We start from the raw sequence: 26,800 nt of genomic DNA on the forward strand, positions 1-26,800 counted from the left end.
GATGTGTGGGAGTCAGTGGTAGATGTGTGGGAGTCAGTGGTAGATGTGTGATAGTGGTAGATGTGTGATGGTCAGTGGTAGATGTGTGATGGTCAGTGGTAGATGTGTGGGTGTCAGTGGTAGATGTGTGATAGTCAGTGGTAGATGTGTGACAGTCAGTGGTAGATGTGTGGGTGTCAGTGGTAGATGTGTGATAGTGGTAGATGTGTGATAGTCAGTGGTAGATGTGTGATAGTCAGTGGTAGATGTGTGACAGTCAGTGGTGGATGTGTGGGAGTCAGTGGTAGATGTGTGGGAGTCAGTGGTAGATGTGTGATGGTCAGTGGTAGATGTGTGATGGTCAGTGGTAGATGTGTGGGAGTCAGTGGTAGATGTGTGGGAGTCAGTGGTAGATGTGTGGGAGTCAGTGGTAGATGTGTGATAGTGGTAGATGTGTGATGGTCAGTGGTAGATGTGTGATGGTCAGTGGTAGATGTGTGGGTGTCAGTGGTAGATGTGTGCTAGTCAGTGGTAGATGTGTGACAGTCAGTGGTAGATGTGTGACAGTCAGTGGTGGATGTGTGGGAGTCAGTGGTAGATGTGTGGGAGTCAGTGGTAGATGTGTGATAGTGGTAGATGTGTGATGGTCAGTGGTAGATGTGTGATGGTCAGTGGTAGATGTGTGATAGTCAGTGGTAGATGTGTGACAGTCAGTGGTAGATGTGTGATGGTCAGTGGTAGATGTGTGATGGTCAGTGGTAGATGTGTGGGTGTCAGTGGTAGATGTGTGACAGTCAGTGGTGGATGTGTGGGTGTCAGTGGTAGATGTGTGATAGTGGTAGATGTGTGATAGTCAGTGGTAGATGTGTGATAGTCAGTGGTAGATGTGTGATAGTCAGTGGTAGATGTGTGACAGTCAGTGGTGGATGTGTGGGAGTCAGTGGTAGATGTGTGGGTGTCAGTGGTAGATGTGTGATGGTCAGTGGTAGATGTGTGATAGTCAGTGGTAGATGTGTGATAGTGGTAGATGTGTGATGGTCAGTGGTAGATGTGTGATAGTCAGTGGTAGATGTGTGACAGTCAGTGGTGGATGTGTGGGAGTCAGTGGTAGATGTGTGGGTGTCAGTGGTAGATGTGTGACAGTCAGTGGTAGATGTGTGATAGTGGTAGATGTGTGATAGTCAGTGGTAGTTGTGTGATAGTCAGTGGTAGATGTGTGACAGTCAGTGGTAGATGTGTGATAGTCAGTGGTAGATGTGTGATGGTCAGTGGTAGATGTGTGATAGTCAGTGGTGGATGTGTGGGTGTCAGTGGTAGATGTGTGATAGTCAGTGGTTGATGTGTGGGTGTCAGTGGTAGATGTGTGATAGTGGTAGAAGTGTGATAGTCAGTGGTAGATGTGTGATAGTCAGTGGTAGATGTGTGATGGTCAGTGGTAGATGTGTGGGTGTCAGTGGTAGATGTGTGATAGTCAGTGGTTGATGTGTGGGTGTCAGTGGTAGATGTGTGGGTGTCAGTGGTAGATGTGTGACGGTCAGTGGTAGAAGTGTGACAGTCAGTGGTAGATGTGTGGGTGTATGTGTTAGATGTGTGGGTGTCAGTGGTAGATGTGTGGGTGTCAGTGGTAGATGTGTGGGTGTCAGTGGTAGATGTGTGATGGTCAGTGGTAGATGTGTGGGTGTCAGTGGTAGATGTGTGGGTGTCAGTGGTAGATGTGTGATGGTCAGTGGTAGATGTGTGGGTGTCAGTGGTAGATGTGTGATAGTCAGTGGTAGATGTGTGATAGTCAGTGGTAGATGTGTGGGTGTCAGTGGTAGATGTGTGATAGTCAGTGGTAGATGTGTGATAGTCAGTGGTAGATGTGTGGGTGTCAGTGGTAGATGTGTGATAGTCAGTGGTAGATGTGTGATGGTCAGTGGTAGATGAGTGATAGTCAGTGGTAGATGTGTGATAGTGGTAGATGTGTGATAGTCAGTGGTAGATGTGTGGGTGTCAGTGGTAGATGTGTGATGGTCAGTGGTAGATGAGTGATAGTCAGTGGTAGATGTGTGGGTGTCAGTGGTAGATGTGTGATGGTCAGTGGTAGATGTGTGATGGTCAGTGGTAGATGTGTGGGTGTCAGTGGTAGATGTGTGATAGTCAGTGGTAGATGTGTGATGGTCAGTGGTAGATGTGTGACAGTCAGTGGTAGATGTGTGGGTGTCAGTGGTAGATGTGTGATGGTCAGTGGTAGATGTGTGGGTGTCAGTGGTAGATGTGTGATGGTCAGTGGTAGATGTGTGATGGTCAGTGGTAGATGTGTGGGTGTCAGTGGTAGATGTGTGATGGTCAGTGGTAGATGTGTGATGGTCAGTGGTAGATGTGTGATGGTCAGTGGTAGATGTGTGATAGTCAGTGGTAGATGTGTGATAGTCAGTGGTAGATGTGTGGGTGTCAGTGGTAGATGTGTGATGGTCAGTGGTAGATGTGTGGGTGTCAGTGGTAGATGTGTGGGTGTCTGTTGTAGATGTGTGATAGTCAGTGGTAGATGTGTGATAGTCAGTGGTAGATGTGTGATAGTCAGTGGTAGATGTGTGGGTGTCAGTGGTAGATGTGTGATGGTCAGTGTTAGATGTGTGATAGTCAGTGGTAGATGTGTGGGTGTCAGTGGTAGATGTGTGATGGTCAGTGGTAGATGTGTGGGTGTCAGTGGTAGATGTGTGGGTGTCTGTGGTAGATGTGTGATAGTCAGTGGTAGATGTGTGATAGTCAGTGGTAGATGTGTGGGTGTCAGTGGCAGATGTGTGGTTGTCAGTGGTAGATGTGTGACGGTCGGTGGTAGATGTGTGGGTGTCAGTGGTAGATGTGTGGGTGTCAGTGGTAGATGTGTGGGTGTCAGTGGTAGATGTGTGGGTGTCAGTGGTAGATGTGTGATAGTCAGTGGTAGATGTGTGATGGTCAGTGGTAGATGTGTGGGTGTCAGTGGTAGATGTGTGATAGTCAGTGGTAGATGTGTGATGGTCAGTGGTAGATGTGTGATGGTCAGTGGTAGATGTGTGATAGTCAGTGGTAGATGTGTGGGTGTCAGTGGTAGATGTGTTATGGTCAGTGGTAGATGTGTGATGGTCAGTGGTAGATGTGTGGGTGTCAGTGGTAGATGTGTGGGTGTCTGTGGTAGATGTGTGATAGTCAGTGGTAGATGTGTGATAGTCAGTGGTAGATGTGTGATAGTCAGTGGTAGATGTGTGGGTGTCAGTGGTAGATGGGTGGGTGTCAGTGGTAGATGTGTGATAGTCAGTGGTAGATGTGTGACGGTCAGTGGTAGATGTGTGGGTGTCAGTGGTAGATGTGTGATGGTCAGTGGTAGATGTGTGGGTGTCAGTGGTAGATGTGTGATGGTCAGTGGTAGATGTGTGGGTGTCAGTGGTAGATGTGTGATAGTCAGTGGTAGATGTGTGATAGTCACTGGTAGATGTGTGACAGTCAGTGGTAGATGTGTGACGGTCAGTGGTAGATGTGTGATAGTCAGTGTTAGATGTGTGATAGTCACTGGTAGATGTGTGGGTGTCACTTGTTGATGTGTGATAGTCAGTGGTAGATGTGTGGTGGTCAGTGGCTGGACGTTCTGTGTTGTGTGTGTTGGTCAGTGGTTGGATGTGTTATGTGGTGGGTGTGTTTTAGACAGCTGCTAGACAGTGATTAGCTGTAGTGTGTGTTGGGGGTTGGAGTGGCTGTGTATCTGAACACCATCAGAATCTACTCAGGATTTTGTGCCTCTTTCTCTTCACAGTGTATCCATTTCCTCCCTACCCAATGGACAGAGAAAGCGAATCCCCAACAGCTCAGGCAGCAGTAGCAGTGCGTTGAAAGATGGGGAGTTGATTGGCGGCCAAGAGCTGAAACAATTACGGTACGTCTTACGGGATCCGGAGATCAAACTCGACACTAACTGGTTCTTCAATAATGCCTGGACCTCTTTAGATAGGAGTAAGCTGGGCCTTTTACTGAATACAGTCTGAAATAGGGAGGGGATGCTGTTTGTGTCGATGGAACCCCAGGCGTGTGTGATGCGACGGTGTAGAGGGAGCTCCACTCTGTGTCCGATGCTGGGAGTGTATGATAGGACAGTGTAGAGGGAGCGCCATTCTGTCATGCCGTGAGTGTGTGATGGCACAGTGTATTGACTAGCTCTCTGCCTCCACCAATGCTCCTCAATCCACTGAGATCCTCCAAGAGTAATATTAAATGTAACATCCCATCTCCTATACTCAGTATTTATCAAGCCCAATATGCCAAAAGCTTTCTTTACAATCCTATTTACCTGTGAAGCCATTTTCAACAACTTATGAACCTGTATTCCTAGATTCCTTTCTACTACCACACTCCTCGGTGCTCTACTGTTCACTGTGTAGGACCTACCCTGGTTGGACCCACTAAGGTACAGCACCTCACACTTGGCTGCATTGAATTCCATCTGCCATTTTTCAGTCCACTTTTTAGCTGATCCAGATCCCTCTGCAAGCCATGATAGCTTCCTCACTGTCACCTACACCCCCAGTCTTGGTGTCATTCGCAAATTGGTTGGTCCAGTTAATTACTTTATTATCCAGATCATTGATATAGCTGATAAACAACAAAGGACCCAGCACAGATCCCTGTGGCACACCAGAAGTCACAGGCCTCCAGTCAGAGAGGCAACCATCTACTATCACTCTCTGGCTTCTTCCACAAAGCCAATGTCCAATCCAGTTTACTACCTCATCTTGAACGCCAAGCAACTGAAGCTTCTTGACCAGCCTCCCATGGGGTCATTGTCATATCCCTTGTAAACCCATGTAGATAGCATTCATACCACGCATGAAGCCATGCTGACTGTCCTTAATCAGTCCATGTCTTTCCTTTCTTTTCCAATATTTTTATTAATTTACATATAAGAGTACAGAGTACAGGAAAAAAAATATATCAATCCATTATACTAAATCGCATATAAAGACCCTATATTCATACAGGTTAATTAATTCATAGCATTGAAATATAGTAATTTTATTATATAAAATTAATCTAACCCACTACTAAGACCGAAACTGATTAGTAAAGAAAGAAAAGGAAAAAAAAAATGATAGTCATCATCTGTGCTTTAACAGCAAATCAAAGGTTTGAAAATAATTCAGGAAAGTTTGAAAGTCTTGACAAGATTCAGAGATTGAACATCGAATCTTCTCTAAATTTAAACATGACATCACATCCCATAACCATTGGGCATGAATAGGAGGGGCCGCATCTTTCCAGTTAAGCAAGAGCATCCTTCTGGTCACGAGAGAAATAAAAGCCAAAATGTGCAAGTCAGATGACTCCAAATTAATATCATTTTCCTCCAGCAATACCAAATAAAGTGGTCAAAGGATTAAGGTTAAAGTTTCGAGAAAGTTTGAAATACCTCTTGCCAATATTTTCCAAGACTTGGACATGTCCAAAACATATGAATGAGTGAAGCTTCTCCATTATTACATTTATCACAATACGGAGAAATATCTAAATAAAATCAAGACAATTTATCCTTGGTCATATGGGCCCTTGGACCACTTTAAGTTGTAGGAGAGTGGCGGGCACATAACGATGAAGTGTTAACCAATTTAAAAATTTGATTCCAAGTTTCCTCAGAAATTGAGGTCTGTAAATTTTGTTCCCAAAGGTTTATTCCCAACAGCATATTATAAATATTAGATATAGATCCATTATAAAAAGGGTTCAAATTGAAAATTACATCAAGTAGATTCTTATCAGAACTTTTAGGAAATGTACTTATTTGAGACCGTAAAAAATCTCTTATTTGTAGGTATCGAAAAAAATGAGTTTTGGGTAAACTATATTTAGTTGACAGTTGTTCAAACGAAAAGACAGTTCCCTCTACAAACAAGTCCTGAAAGCATTAATACCTAATCTATCCCATTCTTTAAAAGCCACATCAATCACAGAAGGTTTAAAAAAATAATTAGAAAAAAATTGGACTCAAAAGAGAAAATCTCAATAAGCCAAAGTATTTTCGGAATTGTATTCAAATCCTCATAGTGTGGTTAACTACCAGATTATCAGTTAACTTACTCAGAGACAAAGGGAGTTAGAGTCCAAGAAGAGAAATAATAGAAAATTTATCCACAGAGTTAGCTTCTAAAAAAAACCCACATTGGGCAATCCTCATGATTTATGTAATATCACCAGAGTGTAAGATTTCCTATATTAACTGCCCAATAATAAAATCTAAAGTTTGGTAAGGCTAATCCTCCATCCTTTTGACCTTTCTGAAGATGAATTTTATTCAATCTAGAATGCTTATTCGTCCATATATAAGAAGATATAATAGAGTCAAGAGAATCAAAAAAAAAGATTTAAGAATAAAAACCAGCAATGCCTGAAAAAGATACAAAAATTTAGGTAGTATATTCATTTTGATAGAGTTAATTCGACCAATCAGCGATAACGAAAGAGGCGACCAATTTAATAGTGTCCTTTTTACGTGATTCAATTCGGTAAGAAAATTTTCTTTAAGTAGTCCATGTCTTTCCAAATATTTATATATCTGGTCCCTTAGAATACCTTCCAATAGCTTTCCCCCAGCTGAAGTCAGACTCACCAGCTTATAATTTCCTGATTTATTTTTAGAGCTTTTTTTAAACAGTGGAATGACATTGGCTATCCACCAATCCTTTGGTACCTCTCCTATCACTGAGGATGCTTTAAATATCTCTGCTAGGGCCCCAGCAATTTCTGCACTCGCCTGCCTATGGATCCGAGAGAATACTTAGTCAGGACCTGGGATTATCCACTCTGATTTGCTCCAGGGTAGCAAACATCTCCTCCTCCTCTGTAGTCTCTATGAGATCCATGAAGCTGGTGCTGCTTTGCCTCATTTCAAAAGACTCTGTGTGTCTGTCTCCTGAGTGAACAGATGCAAAAAAGAAAATTATTTTAAGATTTCCCCCATCTGTTTTGGCTCCACCTGTGGATTACCATTCTGATCTTCCAGAGGACCAATTTTGTCCTTGCAATCATTTTGCTCTTAATTTACCTGTAGAATCCCTTAAGATTCTACTTCACCCTGTCAGCTAAGGCAACTTCATGCCTTCTTTTAGCCTTCCTGATTTTTTTTCCTTATGTTTTCTCTGACATTCCTTATACTCCATAAGCACCTCATTTGTTCCTACCTGCCTCTTCCTGCTATGACGACCTTTTTTCTCTTAAACAGAGCCTCAATATAGGTTTTTTTTTCTCCATTTGTTATCTTTACCTTTTATTCTGACAGGTATATATAACCTCTGTACTCTCAAAATTTCACTTTTGAAGGTCTCCCCCTTACCAAGAATATTTTTGCCAGGAAACAGCCTGTTCCAATCCAAATCATTTGCCAAATCATTTCTGACAGTGTCAAGATTCTCCTTTCTCCAATTTGGAATCTCAACCCAGGACCAGACCTATCTTTTTCCATATTTACCTTGAAACTAATGGCATTGTGAGCACCAGATGCAAAGTGTTCCCCTATACAAAATTCTGTCATCTGCCCTGTTTCAATCCCTATTAGCAGATCCAGTATGACATGCTCTCTTGTTGGGACCTCTACTTCCTGATCGAGGGAACTTTCCTGAACACACTTAACAATCTCTATTCCATTTAGTCCTTTCACAGTATGGGAGTCCAAGTCAATACATGGAAAGTAAAAATCACCGACAATGACAACCCTATGTTTCTTGCAACAGCCTGTGAACCCTACAAACTTATTCCTCTAAATCCCTTGGACTGTTGAGTGATCTGTAATACGTTCCCATTAACGAGGTCATACCTTTCTTATTCCTCAGTTCCACCCACCATAGCACCTCACTAGATGAGTTCTCCAGTCTGTCCTGACGGAACACTGCCGTGACATTTTCCCTGACTTGTATCACCACCCCTCCTGCTCATTCACAACTAAAACAAGGGCACCTCAGAATACTGAGCTGCCAGTCCTGCCCCCCCCCCCACAGCCAAGTATCATTAGTTGTTACAATATCATAATTCCAGGTGTTGATTCATGCCCTGAGTTCATCTGCTTTCCTACAATACTTCTTGCATTGAAATACACTCACCTCAGGACACTAGTCTCATCATGCTCGATCTTTTGATTTCTGACTTTATCTGAAATTTGGCTCCACAACCTCGCCACTAACTGTTCTGGCACTCTGGTTCACATCCCCCAGCAACTCTTTAAACCACTGCCACCCCCCGCCCCATGCAGCACTAACAAATCTTCCTGCCAGGATATTAGTCTCCACAGCATGGTTTTATCAAAGACAGGTAGTGCCTTACGAGACTGATTGAATTTTTTGAGGTTGTGACTGAACACATTGATGAAGGTAGAGCCATAGATGTACTGTAGTGGATTTAAGCAAGGCATTTGATGAGGTTCCCCATGCAAGGATTATTAAGAAAGTAAGGAGACATGGGATCCAAGGGGATATTGCTTTTTGGATCCAGAATGGGTCATATTCTGCATGGAGGCCGGTGACCAGTGGTGTGCCTCAGGGATCTGTTCTGGGACCCCTACTCTTTGTGACTTTTATAAATGACCTAGAGAGGAAGTGGAGGGATGGGTTAGTAAAATTGCTGATGACACTAAGGTTGGAGGTGTTGTGGATAGTGTGGAGGGCTGTCAGAGGTTACAGTGGGACATTGATAGGATGCAAAACTGGGCTGAGAAGTGGCAGATGGAGTTCAACCCAGATAAGTGTGAGGTGGTTCATTTTGGTAGGTCAAATATGATGGCAGAATATAGCATTAATGGTAAGACTCTTGGCAGTGTGGAGGATCAGAGGGATCTTGGGGTCTGAGTCCATGGGACACTCAAAGCTACTTACGCAGGTTTACTGTATGGATAAGAAGGCATATGGTGCATGGGTATTCATCAATCGTGGGATTGAGTTTAAGAGCGGAGAGGTAATGTTGCAGCTATATAGGACCCTGGTCAGACCCCACTTGGAGTACCGTGCTCAGTTCTGATCGCCTCACTACAGGAAAGATGTGGAAGCCATAGAAAGGGTGCAGAGGAGATTTACAATGACGTTGCCTGGATTGGGGAGCATACCTCATGAGAATAGGTTGAGTGAACTCGGCCTTTTCTCCTCAGAGCAACGGAGGATGAGAAGCATTGATTGTGTGGATAGTCAAAGGCTTTTTCCCGGGGCTGAAATGGCTAGTATGAGAGGACACAGGTTTAAGGTGCTAAGGAGTAGGTACAGAGGAGATGTCAGGGGTAAGTTTTTTATGCAGAGAGTGGTGAGTGCGTGGAATGGGCTGCCAGCAATGATGGTGGAGGTGGAAATGATAGAGTCTTTTAAGAGACTCCTGGATGGATATATGGAGCTTAGAAAAATAGAGGGCTATAGGTAAGCCCAGGTAGTTCTAAGGTAAGGACATGTTCAGCACAGCTTTGTAGGCCGAAGGGCCTGTATTGTGCTGTAGTTTTTTCTATGTTTCTATGATCCTCATTCCTCTATATCATGAACCACAACCACTGGTTGCTCCCCCTCCCACTTAAGAATGCTGAGGACTTGATCTGAGATGTCCCTGACACTGGTACCCAGTATCAAGTGTCAGGAGGCAACATACCATCCGGGAATCTTGTTCTCGTTCACAGAACCTCCTTTCTGTTCCCCTAACAAATTCCCTATCACCACAGCTCACTTCTTCTCCCCTCTTCCCTTCTGACTCACAAAGCCAGACTCAGTACCAGAGATCTGACCACTGTGACTATCCTCTGCAAGGTCATCCCCCACCCCACCCCCCCAAGAGTATCTAAAGGGTTGTACACCTGTTATTGAGGGGGATGGCCACAGAGGTACTCTGCACTGGTTACTTCATCCCTTTCCCCTTCCTGACCGTCACCCAGTTTCCTGTATCCTGCACCTTGGGTGTAACTACCTCTCTATACCCTATCTATCACCCCTTCAGCCTCCCAAATGATCAAGAGTTCATCCATTTCCAGCTCCAACTCTGAAAATGGATTGTTGGAAGCAAAATCTGGAGATGCACTTCTTGCAGGTGTCACTGCCAGGGACACTGGAGATCTCCCTGCCTTCCCACATCCCACAAGAGGAGCATTCTACTATCCTGCCTGGCATCTTTATATTTGCTCAGTTAGAACAGTAAAGAAAGAAAAACAATAAACTGTGGGGGGGAAATCTACCGGCGGCTCTTTGCTTTCTGTCACTTAAGCCAGTCCTTGCTGAAGACTCGAGGAGCTAAAGCCTCAAAATCCCCAGACTATCTGTCCACTCCATGAATTGCCACTTGGACAATGGCCACTCAAAACACAAACGCAATCGGTGAAAATGAGTCAGCCACGTCTTCTCATGCTTCTGATGCTCAACTGGCTGCTGCTCAAGTGTGGCAGCTTGTCAAAAGCCTTATGAACACTCAAGTACACAGCATCCACCGATTCTCCTTTGTCCACCCCGTGTGTTACTTCTTCTAAGAGTGCACATATTTTCCCTTTGGGAAACCATGCTGACTTCAGCCTATTTTCTCAAGTGCCTCCAAGTTCCCTGAGACCTCATCCTTATCAATCCACCACATCTACCAATTTACTCCACCATCTTCTCAACCACTGAGGTCAGACTAACTGGCTGATGCACCATCAATAACTCACACTGAGACGTAAGGTGAGATATCGGCTTTTATTGACTGGAAGAAGGAACCAGGAGTGAGTGTCCATCATACTATGTCCTGGAGACTGAGGCCGAGCGTCAGGCCGCAGATCGCCTTTATACAGGGGCCTGTGGGAGGAGCCACAGGAGCAGTCAGCAGGGGCGTGTCCAGACAGGCAGTTCACCAAACTGGCCTATGATTTTCCTTTCTTCTGACTCCCTCCCTTCTTGAAGAGTGGAAGGATACTTGCAGCTTTCCTTCAAGCTGTGAGTACTCTGCACTCATTCCTCGGGTTCCATGGTTACTATCAGAGGTTCATGAAAGGGTTTGCGAAAATAAATCACCCATTGAATCAGCTTCTGTGTGGTTACCCTCCTTGGGTGGGTGAGAAGTATCTTAGCCCATCGGTGCCCTTTGGATTGAGGTGGGATGTAAATTATGAGGAGAGCTTTCAGTCACTGAAGGAGCTGCTGACCCAGGCGTCGATGCTGGCTTTTGCGGACCCCCGATTGCCGTATGTAATGCACGCGGATGCCAGTCGGGAGGGTTTGGGGGAGTCCTGAATAAGGATCAGGGCACCGAGTTGAGGCCTGCTGCGTTTGCCAGCTAAAGTTTGTCGCCCTCCATACACGTTGGACTTTCTGGCGTTGAAATGGGCGGTGGTGGATTAGCTGAGTGACTATCTCTACGGAGCCAAGTTTGATGTGAGGACGGACAACAACCACCAAACTTATATCCTGACCTCGGCAAAACTGGATGCCATGGGCTATCGGTGGTGGTGGCGTTGTCTGCCTATGATTTCAGCCTGAAGTACCAGCTGGGAAGCAGGGACGTTGATGCTGATGCTTTGTCCCGATGGGCACATGAGGGCCTGGTCAGGGACCAGGAGTGGGAGAGCGTTCCTGCCCCTGGGGTGAAGGCCACATGTCATGGACGAGGAGTGGGAGAGCGTTCCTGCCCCGGGGGTGAAGGCCACATGTCATGGACGAGGAGTGGGAGAGCGTTCCTGCCCCTGGGGTGAATGCCACATGTCATGGACGAGAAGTGGGAGAGGGTTCCTGCCCCAGGGGTCAAGGTCACCTGTCAGTCCACCATCGCCGTGAAGGCAGGGGGAAAGGAGGGGCAGGATCGAGCAGTGGATCAATTGGGAGCTTCTGATGACGCCATTCCCCAAGTTTACTGTAACCTGACTGCTCTGAAGACAAATCAGCTGTCAGGATTTTCTGGGGAAGTGGCAGCTGCTCAGTGAGATGATCCGGGCATCAGTATCACTTGGTCCACGGTCGAAAAGGGAGATGTGGCTCAGGCAGAGAAGACGAAACACGCGGCGGTGCCTCCGCTGCAGAGAGAATGGCCTCGGTTGGAGTTGCGGAACCAGATCCTATACCGGGTCACGTCAGCCCCGGACCAACCTCGGCGTTGCCCGCTGGTTCTGCCGGAGAAGTATCGGAGATGGTGTTGAAATCACTTCATGGTGATTCTGGACATTTGGAAAATCTACCGGCAGCTCCTTGCTTTCTGTCACTTAAGCCAGTCCTTGTTGAAGACTCGAGGAGCTAAAGCCTCAAAATCCCCAGACTATCTGTCCACTCCACGAATTGCCACTTGGACAATGGCCACTCAAAACACAAACGCAATCGGTGGAAATGAGTCAGCCACGTCTTCTCATGCTTCTGATGCCCAACTGGCCTCCATAATCTCTTCAGCCACCTCTTTCAGAACCCTGGGGTGTACACCATCTGGTCCAGGTGACTTATCTACCTTCAGACCTTTCAGTTTCACAAACTCCTTCTTCCTAGTAATGGCAACTTCATACACTTCTGCCCCGCCGACACTCTCAAACTTCCAGCAGACTGCTACTGCCTTCCACAGAAACAGATGCAAAATCTTGCCAAGTATGTTTTTGCCAGAAAAAAGCCAGTTCCAATCCACACTTGCTAAATAATTTCTGATCATTTGAGATGTGGAGAAATTACATTAGTCAGTGGGTGGTAAATCTGTGGAATTTGTTGCCACAAGCAGCTGTGGAGGCCAAGTCGTTGGGTGTATTTAAGGCAGAGATAGATAGGTTCTTGTTTAGCCAGGGCATCGAAGGGGAGTGGGGAATGACTGGAAGAATTGGATCAGCCCATGATTGAATGCAGAGTAGACTCAATGGGCCAAATGGCCTACTTCTGCTCCTATATTTTATGGTCTTATGATACTGCCAAAATTGGCCTTTCTCCAATTCAGAATCTCATCCCAGGACTAGAACTATCTTTTTGCATATTTCCTTTAAAACTAATGGCATTGTGATGCAAAGTGTTTCCCTGCACAAGCATCTGTCACCTGCCCTGTCTCATTCCGGAATAGCAGATCAAATATTTCACACTCCTTTATTGGGACTTCTTTGTACTGTTGAAGGAAATGTCCCTAAACACATTTGACAAACTCGATCCCAGTTTGGGTGTCCCAGTCAATATGTGGAAAGTTAAAATTGTCTACTATGACAACCTTGTGTTTCTTGCAACAGTTTGTGATGTCTCTACAAAATTGTTCCTCTATATCCCTCATCTATTGGGAGGTCTGTAATATAGCCCCATTAACATGTTTGGAGGTTTTTTTATTTCTCAAATCCACCCATAAAGCCTCACTGGACAAGTTATGCCAGAGCACCACAGTGACATTTTTCCTGATGCCACCCCTCCTTTAATCCTTCCCGACATATGAAGAAAACAATGGAGCCCTGGAATATTGTGTTGCCAGTCCTGCCCCTCCTGCAACCAAGACTTACTAATAGCTACAATAACATTATTCCAGGTGTACATCCCTGCCCTGAGCTCATCTGCCTTTCCTGTGATCATTTTAAATACAAGCATCATAGGATATTAGTTGCACCATGCTCAATCTTCTGATTTCTGACTTTGTCGGAAGACATACCAACATCTGTTCTCTCATTCTGGTTCCCATCTCCCTGCAACTCTACTTTAAACCCCACCAGCTAATGCTCCACAGTACCTGTCTATCCAAGGGGCATGGATAGGAGAGTTTAAGGGAAATGAGACTGGCTCAGATTGGCACCTTGATCAGGATGGAGAAGTTGGGCCAAATGGCCATTTTCTGTACTGATAACTCTGTTTCTATTACATCATTTGCCCCTCATCTGTTTCGTCCTATCATATATCAAGGTGAGAGAAGAAGATGTGCAAGGTATGTTTCTTTACACAGAGTGGTGAGTGCCTGGGCTGGTGGTGGAAGCATATGCAGGGATATGGGTCATGTGCAGACAGTTTAATGTGTGTTGTTTGGCACAGACAGAGTGACCTAAGTGAACTGAATATAGAGATATGGATCCTGTGCAGAGTCTAATTCAGTGTAGTGTTTGGCACAGACACTGTCAACTCAGTGGCCTGTTCCAGTGCTGTATTGTTTATGTTTTATTCAAAGACCATGCATCCACTGGTCAACAGGGAAGGCACCCAATCCTCATTGGATAAATCTGCCTTGTGGTTGGTATATGCTGGGCAGATGAACTGTACTGTGTGGAGAGGTAATCATTGGAAATGATTCAATGTCTGTTGCTATTGACAGTGCTCCCGATTCCTCCCAGGCTGATGGACAGGGAAAGGCAGAAACCAGTAGCCCCAGCAGCAGGGGCAAGGAGGAGCAGGAAGGGGAATGGGAAGGCGTCCAAGAGGTGAAACAATTCCGGTAAGTTGAGAGGGCTGTGGAGCGCAAACTCAACTCCAGGTGAATATCTGGCAGCTGTGGTTCTGGGGGAATGAGTGAGAGAGACAGACGCTTCCCTCTCCATATTCACGAAGCTCCAACTGGGGTATATGGGTCAAATTGTTCTCTGACTCTGGTATATACAGACTTAGCACTGGTGTTGACAGCCTGTTTCATCACAGTGTTTCAGGTTCCCTGAACCTTAGTGTGTAGTCTGACCTGCTGGGCAGTTTCTACCAGCTTACTAGTACACAGAATTCAACACTATATGTTCTGGTTCGCCAAGTTTGGACAATTTAAGTGCCAGGCTGCAGGTGAGGGATGGGCTGGTTCAGCTCACTGTTCCATGAGTTTTACTGAACTGACAGGCTCCTGGATTGGCTGTAGTGATGAAAAGGACTGCAGCAGTGGTAGACGATCGCACAGAGGAATAGAGACGAGATTCTCTGGATGCGATAGAGACACCCGGATGCTACGTTGCTTCCCAGGTGCCAGGGGCAGAAATATCTCAAATCTGGTCCGAGCAGCCAGACGTCTTGGTATATATTGGCACAAATGAAGGTGAGGAGGTCCTGAAGAGTGACTTTAAGGAGCTAGGTAGCAAAATGAAAAGTGAGAGCTGCAGGGTAGAAATCCCTGGATTGCTGCCTGTGCCATGGGCAATGAGGGGAACAATAAGATAATCTGACAAATGAATGTGTGGATGAGGAACTGTAGCAGGGGGCAGGGGTTCAGATTTATGGATCATTGGGATCTCTTCTGGGAAAGCTATGACCTATACAAAAGGGATGAGCTGCACCTGAACCTGACTTGGAGTAATAAACTTGTGGATAGCATTGTTAGGACTCTTTGGGGGGGTTTAAGCTAATTTGGCAGGAAGATGGGAACCAGAGTTATAGGATGGGATAGTTGGTTTACCAACAGAGGAAGTGTGCAGGAGACTGCTAGCAAGGAGAGGCAGATGATTGAACAAAATTACAGTGAATAGGATGAGTTGCAATTTAAAAAGGGGACACAACTGAAAAGGGTGAAGTATAGGGACTGAAGTTGTTATATTTGAAATGCTCACAGTATATGGAATAAGGTAGATGAACTTATAGCACAGTTACTGATTGGCATGTACGACATTGTGGACATCACTAAATCTTAGCTGAGACAAGATTATTACTGGGAGCTTAACATCAAAGGATACACTTCATTGTATTGAAAGGACAAACAGCAGGCACAAGAGGTGGGATGGTTCTGTTGGTTTAAAAAACAATGAAATCAAATGTGACTCTCAGTTCGGCTACTGGCTTAATCTAGGGGAAGATAGCCCTCGGCCCGACCGAACTTAAGAAATCTTGTTTGGGCAGATGCTGCATGATATGCTCCCCTGTTACAAATCCATAACACAAAATAACAAACAGTACACAATAAGTGGTTAAACGATAGACTATATGGTTAGTAAAGAAACAAAAAAAAGCAAAGGGCCCATTCTCATGAAACAGTCTAATACACAACACTGGAGCTCATGGTTCTGTCCACAGGTTCCCCGTCGACCTCCTCCAAGTGTAGCCGACCCTCGGATCCTCACTTTGAGTCCACTTAGTCTGGTGATCTACCAACTCTCTCCATTCACACCTTCTCTCCTCATCTCTTCCTGACAAAAGACCATGAAATCACTGCTCCTAAACCCAGAAGATAGAACAACATCCCTCTCATTGGATAGCACACATTCCAAAGCCCTGTTATCTCTAGTAATAACCCAAACGTTGCTGCTACAGAGAAACCATTATGTTGGCAGTGAAACCTTACAGTGTGTTACACTCTCCACCCCACCAAATTTAGTCATGTCCTCTTGACGTTGAGATAATTCGGCAACACTTCCTGCAAAATGCAAAGCCCAATCCAGGTGTAAAAGGCAGTGACATAGCTCTCCAAAATGGCAGGGGTCACACTTTGCTCCCCTGGTGCTATGTAGGACAACCTATCCGGTGGTCTCCCACTTCTTTGAGACCTCTGATCCCCCTCACCTAATTCTTCGGGTTCAGACACTACTGGAAACACTTCCAGTCTAACTGGTGAGGTCTTTCCTGTCTATCACTTATGCCGGACCTACAACTTGGACCTCTCTGTCCTGTGGCCAAGCCCCTCTTCCTCCCTTGCAGGGTCCTGCTGCAACCCAGGCTGTCCACAGATAGTTCCCCCTCCCCAACCTCCACTCACCTGACTCAGCAGGAGAAGGACTGGAAGTCTCTTCCTCAGTCAACGGGGAGTAAGCAAACGGCAACATGTACCACACATCCAGATCCTCATCCTCCAAATCAGTATCCCTCTCAGGGGTGGGGCTGGCCTAACCTCTCCTGTTGCGAGCCCTACAGTCGCCCCGTGCTTCCGCAGAGTCCTCTGACTGGGTGTAGGTTCCAGGTCGGGCTCTGGGTCTACCTGCACCTCTTGTCCCAGGGGCAGCAGGTGGTTCCAATGGAGAATCTTGACAGGCTCTCATGATAGCACATGCCCTCTAAACCAGGCAGTATCCTGATAAATTTCTGCACCCTCAACATCCTTCCTATAGTGGGGCAACCTGAGCTGTGTGCAATACTCCAGATGTGGCCTCACCAGACTTTTAGACAGTTGCAATATAACCTCCTGACTTTTGAACTCAATGGCCTGACTTATTAAAGCAAGCATTCCTAACCATCTTATTGACCTGTGTAGCCACCTTCAATGAGCTATGAACTTAGATCCAAAGATCTCTCTGTTCAGCAACACTGTTTAGGATTTTGCCCTGAACAGTGTACTATCTCCTTGTATTTGCCCTGTCAAGGTGCAGCACCTCACATTTATCTGGGTTAAACTCCATCTGTCATTTCTCTGCCCATATCAGCAACTCATCTTTATTCTGCTGTTTTCTTTGCCGATCTTCTACACTATCCACAATTCCACCAATCTTGGTGTCATCTGCAAATGTGCTAACCCACACATTAGCATTTTCATCCAAGTCATCTATGTCCCTCCCGTGGAACATCTCTAGTTACAGACCTCCAGCTCCAATAAGTCCCTTCAAACACTACCCTCTGCACAAACCAATTCAGAGTCCAAACAGCCAATTCATCACAGACCCCATGCTTCTTATTGATCAGCCTCCCATGAGAGACTTTATCAAATGCCTTATTAAAATCGATGTAGACAACATACACTCTCTTAACCTCAACAATCTCTCTCATCAAGTTGATAAGACATGCTCTGTCATACACAAAGCCATGCTGGCTCTCCCTAATTAGACCATGGATTTCCATATTCTCATATATGCTATTCCAAAGAATTTTCTCCAGCAATTTCCCTACAAGAGAATTGAGACTTGCCGTATTTTCCCTTGTTCCCTTCTTAAACAAAGGTATAACATTAGCCACTCACCAGTCCTCTGGGACCTCGCTTGTGGCTAGAGAGGACATGAAGATACTGGTCAAGGACCCAGCAATCTAGTCTCTTACCTCCCTCAATAACCTGGGGTAAATCCCATCAAGTCCTGGGGACATACCACCTCAGTATTCATTAGGTGACCTAACACTTCCTCCTCCTTGACCTCTAAACTCCCTAACATATTTAAACACTCAGCACTGATCTTCTGGTCCTCTACGTCCTTTTCCTTGGTAAGTACTGAAGCAAAGTACTTCACTCGCATTCTCCACATCCAAAAAAAGTTCCTCTCTTTATCCTTGAGAGGTCCCACCCTCTCCCTACTTATCCTCTTGCTTGATGTATGTATAAATGTCTTGGAATTCACCTTAATCCTACTTGTAAATGACTTTTCATACCCCCTCCTAGCTTTTCCAATACCCTTTACTTCTTTTCTGGTTTCTTCATACTCCTGATGTGCTTAATCTGATCCTAGCTTCCAAAGCTTTACATATTTTGCCTTTTTCTTCTTGACTAAGTTCTTCATCTCTCTGGACATTCAAGGTTCTCTTATCTTTCCATCCCCATTCTTCCTTCTAACAGGAACATACTTTTCCTGTACTCTGTTCAATTGATCGTAAACATCCTCCACATGTCTGATGTGAACTTGCCAGAGAAAAGGTGTTCCCAATTAATGCTTCTTAATTCCTGCCTAATGCCCTCATATATTTGTCCCTACTCCAATTTAAAATGCTCTCACAAGGACCATACTATCCTTATCTATAGCTATCCTGAAATATAAGGAATTGTGGACACTCATTAACTGTTCATCTACTGAAAGGTCAGTCACCTGGCCAGGCTCATTACCCAACAGCAGGTCCAGTACAAACCCTTCTCTCACTGGACCGTCCACATACTGATTAAAGAAACCTTCCTGGATGTATTTAACATATTCTTCCCCACCTAAACCCCTTGCACTAAGTAGATCCCAGTTTATATTTCGGAAGTTGATATCCCCCATGACAATAACCCTATTATTTTTACACTTTTTTGTCTGATTACATATCTGTTCCTCAATGTCCCATTGACCATTCAGGGGTTTGTAATACAACCCCATCAGTGTGATTGCACCCTTCCCATTCCTGACTTCTACCCGAATGGACTCGATGTCTGATCCCTCCATTATGTTTCCCCTGAGTGCAGCTGTGATATTGTCTCTGATCAACAATGCAACTCCCCCCACCCCATCTCGCTCTTTTAACTCCTCCTCTATCTTTTCTAAACCTTCAAAGACCTGGTACATTAATCCTTGCATCAATGATCAACACAGTCCGAGAAGGTGCTGGGGTAGAATACCCACAATTCACTGACACTAAACCATTTGTCTTTGGAATGTGGGAGGAAACCAGAGCACCCAGAGGAAACACACAGTCATGGGGAGAGTGTACAAACACCTGACAGCAGTGACAAGAATTGAACCCTGAGTAGTGATCATCGGTGCTGTAAGATGATTGTGCAATCCTCAAAGCCTCTTTACCACTCGTTATTAGTTGATTGTTACTCATGTGTGTCAGAGCCTTGTCCTCAGCTCTCTCGCTCTCTCCAGTTCACATCTGTCACTAGTATTACCTCAAGATAGGCTCCAGCGTTCAATGCCAGCTTGTCGCTTTGCTTTCTCACAGAGTTCCTCTCGTGCCGTATCGCATTCCCTCGTCCAGCATGATTGTGAAGGAGAAAAGCAAGTTACCAGTCAAGGTGGCGGGGAAGGCCAAGGAGGAAGTGGTAGTGACAGACACACCATCCTTCACTGATGTCGATGAGTATCTGATCTCTGAAGCCTACCACACTGCAGTATCAGCTCTCTCAAATATAGTAAGTGCCTGGTGTTGAACATGTTTAAAACAGCACTGCTCTGTGTGTAGGTCAGTTAGTGTTTCTCCACCAGCCTTTGGTGGAGTCAGACATGCTCGTCCATTTCTTAATATCCTTTGCTAATGACCTTCTCCAGAGTTGTGACTTACACCTTACACAAAGGGTATTGGTGTTGGACGTCCACCATCCTGGCCCAGGACATCACTGCAGGAGATCCTTGGGACAGTGTCCTGGGCCCAGCCATCTTCAACTATTTCATCAGTGACCTTCCCTCTATCAGAAGGTCAGTCGAGGGGCCGTTCACTGATAATCACACAATGTTCAGCTCCACCCGGACTCCCTCTGTCTGTACACAACAAGACCCAAACAGCATTCAGACGTGGGCTCAGAGTGGCAAGTGGCCTCACTGAGAGGCACTGATCACAGAACACAAACCAGTACAGCACAGCAACCGACCCTTTGCCTCACCACGTTGGTGCTTAACACAATGATGTTAAACTAATCGCACGTGATCCATATTTTCACCCCTACTCTCTCTGCCCCCTACTCTCTCTCTCCCCACTCACTCTCTACCCCCCACTCTCTCTACTCCCCAGTCTCTCTCTCCCCCAGTCTTGCCCCCCAATGTCTCACCTTCCCCATCTCTTGCTCCCTTCTCTCTGTTAGAACATAGAATAGTACAGCACATTACAGGCCCTTTGGCCCATAATGTTGTGCTGTCCCTCAAACCCTGCCTCCCATATAACCCCCCACCTTAAATTCCTCCATATACCTGTCTAGTAGTCCCTTAAACTTCACTAGTGTATCTGCCTCCACCACTGATTCAGGCAGTGCATTTCAAGCACCAACCACACTCTGAGTGAAAAACCTTCCTCTAATATCCCCCTTGAACTTCCCTCCCCTTACCTTAAAGCCATGTCCTCTTGTACTGAGCAGTGGTGCCCTGGGGAAGAGGTGCTGGCTGTCCACTCTGTCTATTCCTCTTAATATCTTGTACACCTCTATCATGTCTCCTCTCATCCTCCTTCTCTCCAAAGAGTAAAGCCCTAGCTCCCTTAATCTCTGATCATAACCCATACTCTCTAAACCAGGCAGCATCCTGGTAAATCTCCTCTGTACCCTTTCCAATGCTTCTACATCCTTCCTGTAGTGAGGCAACCAGTACTCCAAGTGTGGCCTAACTAGAATTTTATAGAGCTGCGTCATTACATCGCATCTCTTAAACTCTATCCCTCGACTTATGAAAGCTAACACCCCATAAGCTTTCTTAACTACCCTATCTACCTGTGAGGCAACTTTCAGGGATCTGTGGACATGTACCCCCAGATCCCTCTGCTCCTCCACACTACCAAGTATCCTGCCATTGACTTTGTACTCTGCCTTGGAGTTTGTCCTTCCAAAGTGTACCGCCTCACACTTCTCCGGGTTGAACTCCATCTGCCACTTCTCAGCCCACTTCTGCATCCTATCAATGACTCTCTGCAATCTTCGACAATCCTCTACACTATCTACAACACCACCAACCTTTGTGTCGTCTGCAAACTTGCCAACCTGCCCTTCTACCCCAACATCCAGGTTGTTAATAAAAATCATGAAAAGTAGAGGTCTCAGAACAGATCCTTGTGGGACACCACTAGTCACAACCCTCCAATCTGAATGTACTCCCTCCACCATGACCCTCTGCCTTCTGCAGGCAAGCCAATTTTGAATCCACCTGGCCAAACTTTCCTGGATCCCATGCCTTCTGACTTTCTGAATAAGTTTACCGTGTGGAACCTTGTCAAATGCCTTACTAAAATCCATGTAGATCACATCCACTGCACTATCCTCATCTCTGTGCCTGGTCACCTCCTCAAAGAACTCTATCAGGCTTGTTAGGCATGATCTGCCCTTCACAAAGCCATGCTGACTGTCCCTGATCAGACCATGATTCTCTAAATGCCCATAGATCCTATCTCTAAGAATCTTTTCCAACAGCTTCCCCACCACAGACATAAGGCTCACTGGTCTATAATTACCTGGACTACCCCTACTACCTTTTTTGATCAAGGGGACAACATTCGCCTCCCTCCAGTCCTCCGGTACCATTCCCGTGGATAACGAGGACATAAAGATCCTAGCAAGAGGTTCAGCAATCTCTTCCCTCACCTCGTGGAGCAGCCTAGGGAATATTCCGTCAGGCCCCGGGGACTTATCCATCCTAATGTATTTTAACAACTCCAACACCTCCTCTCCCTTAATATCAACATGCTCCAGAACATCAACCTCACTTATATAGTCCTCACTTCCCTCTCAGTGCAGAATACCGAAGAGAGGGAACTGTTCTCCATGTATCAGTTGATAGAGGTATACAAGATGATAAGAAGCATGTATCGAGTGGACAGCCAGAGACTTTTCCCAGGGTGGAAATGGCTAATACAAGGTGATTGGAGGAAAAGTACAGGGGATGTCAGAGGTAGTTTTATTTGCACAGAGAGTGGTGGGCAAGTGGAACAGGCTGCCAAGGCTGGTGATAGAGTTAGGTACATTAGGGACATTTAAGAGACTCTTAGATAGATACATGGTTAAGTTAAAGATGTGTGAGAAAAAGGCTAGATTGATCTTAGAGTACATTAAAAGGTTGGCACAATATTCTGGGCTAAAGGGGCTGTACTGTTCTGTTGCGAAAGAGAGATATCTACAATAAATACAGGCAGCATGGAGTAAATGAAGTGCTCAAGGAATATAAAGAATGTAAAAAGAATCTTAAGAAAGAAATTAGAAAAGCTAAAAGAAGATACGAGGTTGCTTTGGCAAGTAAGATGGAAATAAATCCAAAGGGTTTCTACAGTTATATTAATAGCAAAAGGATAGTGAGGGATAAAATTCGTCCCTTAGAGAATCAGAGTGGACAGCTATATGTGGAATCAAAAGAGATGGGGGAGATTTTGAACAATTTCTTTTCTTCAGTATTCACTAAGGAGAAGGATATTGAATTGTGTAAGTTAAGGGAACCAAGTAGGGAAGTTATGAAAATGATGATGATTAAAGAAGAGGAAGTACTGGTGCTATTAAAAAATATAAAAGTGGATAAGTCTCCGGATCCTGACAGGATATTCCCTAGGACCTGAGGGAAGTTCGTGTAGAAATAGCAGGAGCTCTCACAGAAATATTTCAAATGTCATTAGAAACAGAGATGATGCTGGAAGATTGGCGTATTGCTCATGTGGTTCCATTGTTTAAAAAGGGTTCTAAGAGTAAACCTAGCAATTATCAGCCTGTAAGTTTGACATCAGTGGTGGGTAAATTAAAGGAAAGTATTCTTAGAGATGATATATATAATTATCTGGATAGACAGGGTCTGATTAGGAACAGTCAACATGGATTTGTGCGTGGAAGGTCATGTTTGACAAATCTTAGTGAATATTTTGAAGAGGTTACGGGGAAAGTTGATGAGGGTAAAGCAGTGGATGTTGTCTATATGGACTTCAGTAAGGCCTCTGACAAGGTTCCGCACAGAAGGTTAGTTAGGAAGGTTCAATCATTAGGTATTAATATTGAAGTAGTAAAATGGATTCAACAGTGGCTGGATGGGAGATGCCAGAGAGTAATGGTGGATAACTGTTTGTCAGGTTGGAGGCCGGTGACTAGTGGTGTGCCTCAGGGATCTGTACTGGGTCCAATGTTGTTTGTCATATACATTAATGATCTGGATGATGGGGTGGTAAATTGGATTAGTAAGTATGCAGATGATACTAAGGTAGGTGGCGTTGTGGATGATGAAGTAGGTTTTCAAAGCTTGCAGAGACATTTAGGCCAGTTAGAAGAGTAGGCTGAACAATGGCAGATGGAGTTTAATGCTGATAAGTGTGAGGTGCTACATTTTGGTAGGACTAATCAAAATAGGACATGAATGGTAAATGGTAGGGCATTGAAGAATGTAATAGAACAGAGTGATCTCGGAATAATAGTGCATAGTTCCCTGAAGGTGGAATCTCATGTGGATAGGGTGGTGAAGAAAGCCTTTGGTATGCTGGCCTTTATAAATCAGAGCATTGAGTATAGGAGTTGGGATGTAATGTGAAAATTATACAAAGCATTGGTAAGACCAAATTTGGAGTATTGTGTACAGTTCTGGTCACCGAATTATAGGAAAGATGTCAACAAAATAGAGAGAGTACAGAGAAGATTTACTAGAATGTTATCTGGGTTTTAGTACCTAAGTTACAGAGAAAGGTTGAACAAGTTAAGTCTTTATTCTTTGGAATGTAGAAGGTTGAGGGGTGACTTGATAGAGGTATTTAAAATTATGAGGGGGATAAATAGAGTTGACGTGAATAGGCTTTTTCCATTGAGAGTGGGGGAGATTCAAACAAGAGGACATGAATTGAGAGTTAGGGGGCAAAAGTTTAGGGGTAACACGAGGGGGAACTTCTTTACTCAGAGAGTGGTAGCTGTGTGGAACGAGCTTCCATTAGAAGTGGTAGAGGCAGGTTCGGTATTGTCATTTAAAGTAAAATTGGATAGGTATATGGACAGGAAAGGAATGGAGGGTTTTGGGCTGAGTGCCCATATCGGTGGGACTAGGTGAGAGTAAGTGTTCAGCACGGACTAGAAAGGCCAAGATGGCCTGTTTCTGTGCTGTAATTGTTATATGGTTACATGGTTAAATGTTAAAAGTGAGTCTGCATTCACCACTTCAACTGGCAGCTCATTCCCTACTCCCACTACTCTCTGTGTGAAGAAGCTCCCCCTAATGTTCCCTTTAAACTTTTCCCTTTTCACCCTAAACCCATGTCCTCTGTTTTTTTTTTCTCCCCTAGCCTCAGTGGAAAAAACCTGCTTGCATTCACTCTGTCTATACCCATCATAATTTTATACACCTCTATCAAATCTTCCCTCATTCTTCTGTGCTCCAGGGAATAAAGTCCTAACCTATTCAACCTTTCTCAGTAACTCAGTTTCTCAAGTCCCGGCAACGTCCTTGTAAACCTTCTCTGCACTCTTTCAACCTTATTAATATCCTTCCTGTAATTTGGTGACCAAAACTGCACACAATACTCCAAATTTGTCCTCACCAATGTCTTAATCAACCTCACCATAACATTCCAACTCTTATACTCAATACTTTGATTTATAAAGGCCAATGTACCAAAAGCTCTCTTTATGACCTTATCTACCTGTGACACCACTTTTAGGGAATTATGTATCTGTACTCCCAGATCCCTCTGTTCTACTGCACTCCTCAGTGTCCTGCCATTTACCTTGTATGCTCTACCTTGGTTTGACCTTCCAAAGTGCAATACCTTACACTTGTCTGCATTAAACTCCATCTGCCATTTGTCAGCCCATTTTTCCAACTGGTCCAAATCCCTCTGCATGCTTTGAAAACCTTCCTCACTGTCCAGTGCACCTCCCATCTTTGTATCATCAGCAAATTTGCTGATCCAATTTACCACATTATCATCCAGATCATTGATATAGATGACAAATAACAATGGACCCAGCACTGATCCCTATGGCATACCACTTGTCACAGGCCTCCACTTAGAGAAGCAATCCTCCACTACCACTCTCTGGCTTCTTCCATTGAGCCAATGTCTAATCCAATTTACTACCTCTTAATCTTCTTAACTAACCTCCCATGCGGAACCTTGTCAAAGGCCTTACTGAAGTCCATATGTACAACATCCACTGTCTTCCCTTCATCCACTTTCCTGGTAACCTCCTTGAAAAATTCTAATAGATTGGTTAAACATGACCTACCATGCATAAAGCCATATTGACTCCCTAAGCAGTCCCTGTCCATCCAAATACTTGTAGATCCTATCTCTTAGTACTCCTTCCAATAATTTACCTACTACCGATGTCAAACTTACTGGCCCGGATTAATTTCCCGAATTACTTTTAGAGCCTTTTTTAAACAACTGAACAACATGAGATATCCTCCAGTCCTCCGGCACCTCACCTGTGAATCCTGACATTTTAAATATTTCTGCCAAGGCCCCTGCAATTTCAACACTAATCTCCTTCAAGGTCCAAGGGAAAACTCTTTCAGGTCCTGGGGATTTATTTGCCTCAAGACAGCAAGCACGTCGTCCTCTTTAATCTGTATAGGTTCCATGACCTCACTACTTGTTTGCCTTATTCCCATAGACTCCTTCCCAGTTTCCTTAGTAAATACAGACGCAAAAAAAACATTTAAGATCTCCCCCATTTCTTTTGGTTCCATACATAGCCAACCACTCTGATCTTCAAGAGGAGCAATTTTATCCCTTACTATCCTTTGTTCTTTATATACCTATAAAAGCTCTTAGGATTATCCTTCACCTGGATTGCCAAAGGAACCTCATGTCTTTTAGCTTTCCTGATTTCTTTCTTAAGTATTTTCTTGCATTTTTTTATACTCCTCAAGCACCTTATTTGCTCCTTGTTGCCTATACCTGTCGTACATCTCTGTCTTCTTCTTTATCAGATTTCCAATATCCCTCGAAAACCAAGGTTCCCTATTCTTATTCACTTTGCCTTTAATCCTGACAGGAACATACAAACTCTGCACTCTCAAAATTTCTCCTTTGAAGGCCTCCCACTTACCAATCACATCCTTGCCAGAGAACAACCTGTCCCAATCCACGCTTTTTAGATCCTTTCTCATTTCTTCAAATTTGGCCTTTTTCCAGTTTAGGACCTTAACCCAAGGAGCAGATCTATCTTTATCCATGATCACCTTAAAGCTAATGGTGTTATGATCACTGGAACCAAAGTGTTCCCCTACACACACTTCCGTCACCTGTCCTAACTCGTTTCCTAATAGATCTAATATTGCATCCTCTCTAGTTGGTACCTCTATATATTGATTTACAAAACTTTCCTGAACACATTTTACAAAGCCTAACCCGTCTAGACAGTATGGGAGTCCCAATCAATATGTGGGAAATTAAAATCCTCTACTATCACAACTTTCTGTCTCCTGCAGTTGTCTGCCATCTCTCTGCAGATTTGCTCCTCCAATTCACGCTGACTATTGGGTGGTCAGATTTACCCCATTAATGTGGTCATACCTTTCCTGTTTCTCAGCTCCTCCCATATGGCCTCAGTAGACAAGCACTCTAATCTGTCCTGCCTGAGCACTGCTGTAACATTTTCCCTGACTAGCAATGCCACCACCCCCACCCTTCATTCCTCTGCCTCTATCATGTCTGAAACATCGGAACCCTGGAACATTGAG

At 44.7% G+C, this 26,800-nt stretch overlaps 1 protein-coding gene across 1 annotated transcript in view; it reads left to right on the forward strand.

Moving 5' to 3' along the window:
- Positions 1-3,383: 3,383 nt before the first annotated feature.
- LOC132396497 (sperm flagellar protein 2-like) overlaps positions 3,384-26,800 on the forward strand; it is a 73,174-nt gene continuing 49,757 nt past the window's right edge. The window contains exons 1-3 of the mRNA XM_059974056.1: positions 3,384-3,868; positions 14,203-14,322; positions 19,404-19,593. Coding sequence (XP_059830039.1) covers positions 19,441-19,593 — 153 coding nt within the window. The 5' untranslated portion in view covers positions 3,384-3,868; positions 14,203-14,322; positions 19,404-19,440. The remainder of the gene's footprint in view (positions 3,869-14,202; positions 14,323-19,403; positions 19,594-26,800) is intronic.

This window comes from Hypanus sabinus, chromosome 7 (genome assembly GCF_030144855.1).
Source record: "Hypanus sabinus isolate sHypSab1 chromosome 7, sHypSab1.hap1, whole genome shotgun sequence".
Classification (NCBI taxonomy): Eukaryota; Metazoa; Chordata; class Chondrichthyes; order Myliobatiformes; family Dasyatidae; genus Hypanus; species Hypanus sabinus.